Raw genomic sequence first — 10,799 nt, forward strand, 5'->3', positions numbered from 1 at the left:
CGCCAAACCATCCCGTCTCATCCCATCTATGCTGCTCGGCAGAAGTGTATAACTGAAGATTATAATCCCCGCACCTACTGTTTCCGAGTGCTTGGTCTCCCCCTGACAGACCTGTTGACCGAACTCACTCTCAGGGCACACAAACACACCTCTCCGATTTCCTGTTCCTGCAGCTGTCAAAACACTGGCCTCAAACGGCCGGCCGTCACGTTGAAACTACTGCCGTCTCTTGGTCTCGCAGACAGGAGTGCTGGCCCTAGGCTGCTTTGGTAGCTGATAGGCGAAGTGGGGGAGGAGACGAGACAGCTAGCTGCCAGCACACCCGGGCCACCCAGACAGACAGATAGACTGCCAGACAGACAAGATAGGCCAGCCAACACAGCATTATACGCGCATTAGCACAGCCCAGATCAAGCGTTGTGGGGACGCTGACCAGGTGGTACGTACGTGGGTGGGCAGGTGGGCAGGTGGGTTTCCCCTCTGCCCCTCAGAGCTTCGAGGACAGGACCCTTGCTTGGCTTTTGTTGGTCAACCGAAAACCGAACCAGATCCCCATTGCACCCTTCCTGCCTTCTTGGTTACTGCTTGACTGACGCGACCTCGCGGATCCCAGGCTGCCAGGCTGCCTTTTCTTCCCACCTGCGCAAGCATGCCTGCACGCCTGCATGCCTGTACGCTGCCACGCATATTATTACATCGGCCCATCGCCTAACAGCCCCCAGTCTCAGTCTATTATTGTTACTGGCTGCCTGCCTGCCTGCCTGACTGCCTGACTGACTGTTTGTACGGTATTATTATCGTGCACAATCACCGCCCCCTCCCCCATACTTCATTACGACGACTGCACGACAATCCAAACTGACTGCGCCGCTCCTCGCCTCGTTCCTTCGCATCGATCCTTTTTCTGTTTTCTTCTTTGTTGAGATACCCCTCCTCCCAACCCTCACTCTCTCCTCTCTCTTTGAACAGCCTTCTCCCAACTTATTGCCTACTGCTTCTTCCGCCACGACCATCAGGACAGCTTCCACAGCTGCTGCTTCGACTCGGAGCCTTGGCTGACCCCGAACCTCGACTCGAGCAACAGCAGCCTAATCGCGTCACTCTGCCTGCCCATCTGGGCCCACCCACCCACCTCCGCTCTTCCTCTTGCCCGACCCGACGTCATACCTTGACTGTGGCCGCACAGAGCGCGCCCCCTCTCCCACGCCCACGATGAAGTCTATGAAGGGTCTGAGCAGTAAGATGCTCGGCAGCATCAAGAAGAGGACCGACTCTTCCGGCGACACCGCGAGCGCAGCAGGCAGCGATTCCGCCGTCGACCTGCAGGGCGACTCGCCCGAGGCCGTCGCCGCCAGGAGCGTGGTACGATTCCCGCCAACCGCCAGTCGCTGGGGGATTTTGCTTGCTGATGCTGCTGTGTGTGTGTAGAAAGCTTTCTGCGAGTCGAGTAGTAATTCGGTATGTTGCATGTCATTGGGGGCGCACTCGTGGAATCCGGACTAGGGCAGCTTTGGGTGGCCGCGCAAGTGTCGCACGACATGGTTGATGCGAGATCTGCGGCATCTCTCCCCAGGGCTGAGGAGGGCCTTACTGGGCGGTGCGCAGGTCGGCATCGTTGTCCGAGATGACGGGAGGGACAGGCACAACACTTCTGCTTGCGCATCTTTGGCCTGCCCATCTGCCGTCGTCTTTCCCGCCCGCCCGCTGTGCCCCCTTGTCTGACACTACTACTGGCGCAGAGTTGCTGATCGCGTGGGAGTACAGGGCGACGATGTCATCTACCTGCCGTCCATAGTCGAGTCCGCCGAGTCGTCGCCAACAGCAGCCGCCGAGTGCGCGCGGACGATACGCAAGTACCTCAAGAAGGATTACTGGACGAAGCCGTCCTACCAGTACAATGCGCTCATGCTCATGAGGATTCTCGCTGACAACCCCGGGCCGACCTTTACTCGGAACCTGGACGGGAAGTTCCTGGACGTGGTCAAGGAGCTGCTGCGGAGTGGGAAAGACCTCTCTGTGCGCCACATGCTCATGGAGACGCTGGACACATTCGAGCAGCAGAAGGGCTGGGACGAGAACCTTGGTCCGCTCAACGAGCTGTGGAAGAAGGAGAAGGAGAAGGCCTACAAGGTATGCACCGGCACCACTGCATCCATGTCAGAAGCAGAGTTGCTAATGGTTTTCAGGGACAACCGCCGCCACCACCGCGTCCACAAAATTTCAACATGCCCCCTCAAGACATGCACTCGCAAAACTATTTCGCGAGGAGCCATAGCAACAAGCGTCTTCCCGACCCCGTCGAGCTGGCGAACCGTCTAGAGGAGGCGCGGACGTCGGCCAAGTTGCTCTCGCAGCTGGTAGCCAACACGCCATCGACCGAGGTCCTGGATAACGACCTGGTCAAGGAGTTCGCCGACAGGTGTTTGAGCGCGTCCAGGAGCATACAGGGCTACATGACCGCCGAGAACCCGGGTCCGGATAACGAGACCATGGAGAGCCTGATCGACGTCAACGAGGAGCTGCAGCAGGCGCTCAACAACGAGAAGCGCGCCCGGCTTAGCGCCAGGAAGGAACTCGGCGTCGGCGACCGCTCCGAGAACGTCAGCCCCGCGCCCGAGGTGAACGGCTCGAACCGCCCTCCCATGCCCCAGGCGACGGCGTCTTACTCTCTCCAACAGGGGGGATCATTCCCACCCGCCGGTATGGGGTACGTGAGCGAATCGGCGCCGTCGGTGCCAAGGAAGCCGCTCAACAATGGGAAAGGGAAGGGGAGACAAGAGCCTGACCCCGCGGACTACGTGCCGCCACCTCCGGGACCGCCGCCGGGACACTCTGCAGCAGGGAACAACCACTACTCAACAACAGCGGGCCCATCCCGATCCGCAAACGCAACGCCGTTGGATGAGGGCCAGGATCCCTTCCGCGACCCGGAGCCGGCGGGGTACAGCAGCAGCGGCAGGAGGCAGCAAGGAGGCGGGTCCTCTTCCTCCAACTCTGGGGCGCCACACCTGGACGAGCCGCGGCTGGCCGACGAGCCGTTCCACCCGGGCTTCGGCGAGCAGCCGACGCGCAGCTATCTCGGGCGGCAGGAAAGCGCCATGAACAAGGTGACCATGCACGGCGCGGGCTACGGGCCGCCGGACCAGGACGGCGATAAGGAGGTCGTGAGCCCCGTCGTCGCCGGCGGCAGCGCGGGCGGGTACGGCGGGTCCTCCTCGTCGAGCAGGCCACGTGCCGTGTCGGACCTGAGCGATGACATCTACAACGCGCCGACCGCCTCGGACTCGTACGGCGGGTCTTCGTCCGGGAAGAGGCCGGTTTATCGGTACTGAGCGAGCGGCCTTTGCTTTACGGGCTGGTTAACTGCACATATGTTGTTGCATGGGGAGGAGGGATGCATGGAATGTGGTTTCCGCGCGATTGCCTACCTACCTACCACCTAAATACCCAGGTTGCCCTTTTTCTTTTCTTTGGTTTAGCTTAAAACACACAGATCTATCTACACCTACCCAGGCAGGTACTTACCTGGGGGGTCAACCAACAGCATTCTTGTTTATGGATTTTTTCCCCCCTCTCGGGTGAGAATGAACAGAGAGACATGAGGATGTGTGATTGCAGTGGCGATGTCATGCGGGGAAGGGGGTTGTGGTTGAGGATGAAGCATCAGGGTTGGCATGGATGAAAGATAATAGTAAAAACAAAACAGACAGACAGACAGCAGTTCTTACCATGGGGCATGAGAAGAAATACCAGCCAGAGAGAGTGAGCGAGCATACCTACATACCTACGCGCCGGCCACGGTCTTGTATCCGTGACTACCTACCTGCTCGTCCATGTGTCATCTGGCTCATCCTTGGTCATATCTCCGGGGGCCTTTGTCCCGTTTTGTCCTCTCGGCGCCTTCACGGACTGCGTACGACACCTAGTAGGGGAGGGGACATATCGCATTCGCGGTCCCGCCCTTCAGGGCATGGAACCAACAAACTGCGCGTGTGGTGTGAGGTTGAGGATAACATGCGGCACGTTCCAGCGGTTCAGAACGGCGACACGTTTCCCTCCCTCTCTCTTCTCACGACTTCCTGCTCTTCTCCAGAGTCCCCGGCTCTGCCTCGAATCTGTCTGTCTGTCTGTCTGTCTGTCTGTCTGTCTGTCTGTCTTCGATATATTGGCCCCGAGAGCCTCCTAGACCCGAAGTCCCCTCTCATTCGGGCTACCTGTTGAGCCCGACTGCTCGAGTCACCAGTCAGTCAGTCAGTCAGTCCCCCATGACACTCGGCCAGACCGGGGAAGGGCTCGCAAGCTTGTGCATGTCGTGTGGTTTCGTGTCGTCGGTAGATGATATGGTGTGGTTCTGATGCGCGTTGACGTGTGCATAGGCACTGGGCGGTGTTGGACACAATGTGGGCAACGGACAGCGGGCTGCCTCCAATAACTTTCTTTTTTTGCTTCTTCCTCTCTTTCTTTTTCTTTCTTCTCCTGCTTCTTTTTGGAAGTCTCGTCCCCTTCCTACGATGTTGCTTCTTCTCGCTTGCCTCCCCCCCCCCGGCCTCTTGTGCCCGCCTTGGCTTGCGTCGGGGGTTTATGTCCGCAGATCAGTGTCTCTCGTTTGCGCCGCGGGACGAGGCGTCTGTCTCCTCGCATTCGGATCTGTCTTTTTTTCTTCTTTTTTCTTCTTCTTCTCTGCGACGACGACCTGGAAAGGGGAAGCAGTGCGGTTCATCGGCGGCTTTTTCTTTTATCATAAGTGGCAGTTTTTGAGACCTGAGGATCTCGGAGGGAGTCTGGAGAAGGTATCCATCTGTGTCCGGCATGGGTCTTTCCAAAAGATGATGGATGTGCCTGTCTTGTGCTGACACACACACCACCCCTTGCCCAGCTGAGGTCTATTGATATTTTCCTTGTTCAGTTGTAAACCCCCCCTATCTTCTCCCCACTTTCCGGCACGAAATTCTTCCCGTCTTCCTGGTGAGTGAAAGAGTTTTGGAAGCGGGACTTGACATAGCCGTTGTGGTGTGGGCGGCGTCGTGGTGTTGGTATCAGTGCCCAGTTTGTGATCTGCCCGCCTCCCTCCCGATGCACGTTTCTCATGCACGTACCTCGTGTCGGGCCATGTGGACACGCGCCTCAAAAAAAGGAGGGGCTTAGAAAAAGCAAAACGTTTGCATGCGTGCGTGTTATGCATTTGTTTCTGTGTGGGAGGGTGCGTGATTTCCTCGACATTGGCCGGCCTATCCCCTGTCGACGGCGACCATCAACGGGCGCCAGGACGAGTGGGCAGAGAAGACAGGCGTGTCTTCCTCTGACCACGGCATGAGTTGCGAGTGGACGCACGACAACTGTTGAAGCTGCTGCTGCAAGAGCCGCCAGGGGAGCTGGCCGCGCATATGCAGACGTGGGTTGGGGCAGTTTGTTTTTGCGGCTTCTGCTTCCCATCATGGGGAGGCGAGTCTCTGCGGCCTGCCTCAGAAATCCCCAGTAGCCATGCACGAGATGCATAACCTCGTCTATCGGGGACGAGTTTTGGCTGTCTTTGCCCATCCGCTCGCTCACTTGAGAGGCTGGTGCACAGTGTCCCCCCCCCATCACACCTCCAGATATCCACAAAGGTGGAACAGAAACACAAGCAGCCACGGTGGTGGTTGCGGCGTAATGCGTGTATTATTGCCCGGTGTGAAAAATGTGCTCTCACCGGGTGGGGGTGGAAGGGGGTGGAAGCCCGGCCTGGTCCCCCGATGCGGCGGGCTCGATGCCGTCGTCACAGATCGCCCCATATCGGAACGTGGTTGGTGAGGCCGGTCTGATAGGGGCGGTGAATACACAGGCAGACACGTCAGCATTCGGCCCTCCTCCTCCCTACCGCGGCAAGAAGCATATACGAGATAGATACGAAATCTCGTCTTTTGGTGGCATGTCTCTTCAGCTCTCACACGGACAGACTCACATGTCGGGGGCCATTTCTGTTGCCCTTCCTCCCCACCCCGCTGGGAGTCCCACACCGGTGGACTTGAGGCTCCGTAAGTACGCACTCCTCCATCGCAAGCTACATCCGAATCAAGTAAGCCGCGCTCGTTGGCGGGTTGCGGGCGGGTAGGTTCGCCCGCCGCCGTTCGGTTTCGCGAACATGTGTTCGTCCCTTCCTTTTCTTGGCCATTTGAGGCGCGCGCGAGCGAAAATAACTCGTTGGCGTCCACAGGCTCCGTCGTCTCTTGGCCCGGCCTTGGTCCGCATGGCCCGGTGTGTTGGGTCTAGTTACGAGTGAGGTGTGAATACACATGTGTCGTACCAGGGAACAAAGGACTCTGCAGCGTGGCGTCAGCCCAGCTGGGGAACCTTGGGAGCCCCGGCCGCTAGGAGGGTCTTGGATGATAGACCGGGTCAGTCAGTGCTGGCGGCCTGCGCTTGAGTGGCCGCAGATATTTCGAGTCACTGCATCTATACGTTGCTCCGGATATACACATAGAACGATAGGATGCGGTCTACAGGACAAGCTAGGGATGTAGGATTCGCAGGGGATGAGGCAAAGGAAGAGCGCAAGGCCCGTCTCGGCTCACCCGTCGCAGGTGAATCGGCTTGACGCTTGGAAGTGTGCAAGTCAAACTGCATTCGGAAATGTCGCCCGAACTTTCCCCCCTCCCCCGCGCAAACCGGCAGAACAGTCGAAACCCGTGGGGATCTGAGACGTAGGGTGAGGATTGGCCCTGGAAACAGAGTAGAAGGAGACGTTGCCTAGAACCTTAAATATGTTTCCGGTGGTGGTTGCCCGGAAAAGCCGGGGAGGTGAGTTTGCTTTTCCCAGCGGTGGACGTGATCCTTCGCATCTTGACGAGTTCCGTCCAAGACTGAGGACAAATCTCTTAAAGATTCAAAATTAATGTATGTGGTCCATGCCCCACGAGCCAGCCCAAGACGTTGTGGGCACACACACGACTGCAGCTGCAGATGCAAGTCATATAGGCTCTCTGCACGTTGGCCTATGTTGTAACCGTATGCGAGTCAAGAAGATTCCGCTCCTCCCGACCTAGGAATCCGAGGGCGAGGGCCGTCGCTCTTGGCTTCCTAAAGTTTCAGTGTATCTGTGCAACGGCCGGATGCCTACTGAGAAAAGGCCTACTCCCATAATAACGATAAACGTCGGGACCTCCGCTGCAAGTTTCAAAGGGCAGACCAAGGCTGTTGGAACCCCAGAGTTCAGTTAATTAATTATACTCGCACTATCTCGCGGGTGCGCGAGTGCAACCTCGATCCAGGGCTCCACCGAGATCTGCCCCTTGAGACCCCACACCTTTGTCCACTCGTTCCTTTCGCGTTCTGTGGGGTCCTCCTTCGCAGCGGCTCGTCCAAAAGCGAATCCAGGGGCTACTTTGCGAACTGTGCCCCGGACACAGGTACCACGCACAGTACGTACGTAGCCGAGAGAGAGAGCAAGGGACGACAATTCCGGATAGGCCCCTCCGGAGGGGCTGAGGGGGCGGCAGCGCTGGACGCCTTGCTGCATCGACACATCATCATCTGCGAAACGCACGTTATGCAGGCGCCGCCTCCCGTCCATGTTGGTGCGATGTGATGGTCCTGTTGCAAAGAAAGAGACGCGACTGGACCGGCCGGCGAAGGATTCTTGTATGCGAGTCTGGTTGATCGACGCCAAAGGGGAAAGAAACATCAAAACCAGAAAATTCCGTCTCATGTCTGTGCCCCAGGGGGCCGATCCAGCCCTGCAGCCCTGCAGATCGGGTGTCCTTGCCGAGCCGTACCTGGCTGACCGAACTGTGGCTGGCTGGTTGGTAAATGCGCAGGCGTTGCTGTTCTGCTCTTGGAAGAGCTTGCGGCAACACCTGCGAAACCTGTGATCAACGTGGATTTTGTCTGAAGATGACACCGCCCCCTTCCCCGCCTTCACAAGTCGAACAGCAATGAGGAATGCCATGGATGATGCAGTTCAGCGATCCTCAGCATGGACCTCGGCGCCTTCCAACATGGTGCATCAGGCCTTGGTGTTGACGCCATCTTCATCCCGTATGTGTTTCTATAGGTAGGGTACTGTGTGTGGTGGGTGTGCCCGTCGCGTGTCGTCCCAGGTGATCGACGCCTCAACATGTCACCCACCCATTATATTGCACTTTGTTCCCCCCCTCGACCACCCCTCAGATGAAAGCGGTTAATATCGCGGCAGTCTGGCAGTTTGATTGGAGAGTGGACTACTGCCGGAGATATTACACAGTACAGAAGGGATGAAGCTGGCCCTGCTTTTCAGAGGCCAGTCATTCCAAGGCCGTTGCGACTTGGCCCCTTGTCCCGGCTCACTGGCCGGCTGGCCAAAGCCGACGGATAGTTGCATAATCCGTACTCCCAACTGCAGGTTTGTGAAGAAGCAAGGTATGCACAGTAGCAAGCCGGCCCCCAACCTGGAGGATGGAACCTAGGCAGTTCCCCCCTTGTGTCCTCGATTTTTTTTGGTACACTTGTACACCTATACGCAGGCTTGTACAATATCTATACGAGCGGCGACCCAATGAAGGCCCAACGGCCAAGCTGGTTGGATCAACGCCGAGGCTGCACGCTGCCCTGTCAGTCTTATTGTTGATCGGCATATGGAACAATCTTTGCTCTCCCACGCGTGCGTGCTAAAGAGGGCAGACCAAAAAAGCAGGAACAGAAAAGGTTCCTGGAATGCCAGAGTTGTCTGCAGGACAAGACATCATCCGATGTCTTGGGCTTCCCCAGTCACACGTCTGCCCAGGTAGGAAAGTGCTAGCAAGTGCCCAGGTGGATGGATGATGGTGGGTGGATGGGTGTGTGGGGGTTTGTTGGTCGGTCGGTTTGGTGTGTGATGACCTGCTGCGGCGGCGGCGGTGGCACCCTTTTTTTTTGGGACGGAAACAAAATCGAGCCGCTATCTCAGGGTATTATGGTATACTCCATCGTTTTTATCGTCATTATTACCCGCCCGGTGGTTGTTTCAACGCTTCTGGCTGCTGGCTTCCATGGTCGCCAACCCGTGTTGATGGGCCCTAGGAGCTCACTCGGACAATGGCGTGCATGATGGCGCCAGCGCCACTGGCCAGTACCGCGGTAGACGGCGACCCGGCTCGTCGTTGTCCCCTCGTCGTGCCTCGGACCCAGCCCAGTCGCAAGCCAGTACGCCTCGTTAGCCTCCTCGTGTCTGTATGCACATCAAGGCAGCCATCGATGAAGGATGGGCTTGGTGGGGAATAGTAGGTATGCAGGGGTATCATGCAGACATTTGACAGGTTTCTCGGATAAGATAGATGCCGTGCGTGCAGCACAATAGTGGTGCCAGTGCTTTTGCTTCTTTCTCTCTGATGGGGTCATTGACATGACGCATGTTGACCGACTGACCGACTGATCGACTGACTGAATGATCATATTAAAGTTCTAATGTGCCCCAGGCCCGACCCCGGCCTGCATGTTTCTATCGAACAGCATGCCGAGTTATTGGTGTCGTCAGACGTGATAGACGTGGTTTACGAGTCGTCGGTGTGCAATATGGCGCGCATGGTCCCATGTGGCCAAGCAATACAGAGTACTTTTGGCTGGATTCAGCTCCAGCATGCTGTGGGATATGCAGCGGTTGGCCCATAACATGCATAGACGCTGCAGATTGATTGTCTGCAGCATATCATGCCGTCTGTTCGAATGATGGTGATGACAAGCAGGAGCAGTTGCTTCCACGGACGGGTGAGGTGTGCTTCAGTATTCCGCATTGCTGGTACTCGACATGTACCCCTCGCCTGCCGCAATGTGCCCAGGTACAAAGGGTACCGAGAATACTTGCCGCGGGACAATGCGTTTCGTTCGGATCCACACGGCAAACTGCTGCAGGCTGCAGGCCAGGGACGGCCAGCCCCCCCCCCCCTCCCCACACAAGATTGCAGAGCCAATGCACAAAGGACCCCTGATTGGACATGCGTTACCACTGCAGCGGAATCGCATGTGCCAGCGTCGCCTCTTGGGGCGTGGCCGCCTGGGGCGACGTGGTATCAGGCGCCCAAAACGGTCAAGCTCCCACGGTGGGGCGGCCCCCGGCTGCTCGATGGTGGGGCGGGAGCCAAAAACGCCTCTTGCTTCTTTGGGCGGACCTTGCGAAACGTCCACTTTGGCAACACTCGTTTGACGCCTCGACAAACCTCTCCACATCCGCCGACTGCCCATCACCATTTGGCCAGCAGCACGCCATCGGCAGCCGTGTGAGCCAGCCAGTGGACCAAGTGAGCGATATACATGCTCCCGCACGCACCGACAGGGCCAGGTGGACATGGAGAGACTGACAGCCAGCCAGCCAGCCTGCCTGCCTGCCAGCCCAGATGTGCCGCGAGATTAGGTGACATGATACGACATGACACGACACGAAACACCTCGACCAGCACAACACAGGCCCCCAAAGGCTTCAGCCCAACAGAGCAAGGCAGCAATCAAACAAATTGAGATCACCCGCTTGGGGACTGGACGAGTCGCTACGGATGGGATGGAAATACTGCTTCCTGCTGCTCTGGCAGGTCGAGTCGCGTCAGCCCAGCTAGACCGTGGCATTACTTGACATGGCGTGGCATGACATGTCACGGAAGAACAGCAGCACTGAGAACGTTCCCCAGACGGGCCAATTACCAACCAACAAGCCTCACTTGCATGCACCCATGCACCACAGCGAGCAAGTAAGCGAGCATGCATCCGGCCACACGGGCTGCAGCAGGGCACAGCAGGGCAGGCAGGCCACACCCGCAACAATCACTTGCTCGTCTCGACGACGACTCTGCCACAAACATCAGACGACGTATAAGCTT

The 10,799-nt window shown here is 57.7% G+C and overlaps 1 protein-coding gene across 1 annotated transcript; it reads left to right on the top strand.

Annotated features, from left to right (window-relative positions):
- Positions 1 to 573: 573 nt before the first annotated feature.
- On the top strand, positions 574 to 5,717 carry KVR01_009129 (uncharacterized protein). Its single transcript, XM_044788215.1, has 4 exons — positions 574 to 1,362; positions 1,429 to 1,458; positions 1,765 to 2,130; positions 2,187 to 5,717. Exons 1-4 carry the CDS (start codon positions 1,213 to 1,215, stop codon positions 3,330 to 3,332), a joined length of 1,692 nt encoding a protein of 563 aa, XP_044641631.1. The 5' UTR covers positions 574 to 1,212; the 3' UTR covers positions 3,333 to 5,717.
- The last annotated feature ends 5,082 nt before the right edge of the window (positions 5,718 to 10,799 follow it).

This window comes from Diaporthe batatas (genome assembly GCF_019321695.1).
Source record: "Diaporthe batatas strain CRI 302-4 chromosome Unknown Contig00011, whole genome shotgun sequence".
Classification (NCBI taxonomy): Eukaryota; Fungi; Ascomycota; class Sordariomycetes; order Diaporthales; family Diaporthaceae; genus Diaporthe; species Diaporthe batatas.

Coding starts and splice junctions, on each gene's coding strand:
- KVR01_009129 (XM_044788215.1), top strand. CDS start 1,213: ATGAAGTCTATGAAGGGTCTGAGCAGTAAGATGCTCGGCAGCATCAAG. Junction 1,459..1,764: donor GCGAGTCGAGTAGTAATTCG/GTATGTTGCATG, acceptor GTGGGAGTACAG/GGCGACGATGTCATCTACCT. Junction 2,131..2,186: donor AGAAGGAGAAGGCCTACAAG/GTATGCACCGGC, acceptor AATGGTTTTCAG/GGACAACCGCCGCCACCACC.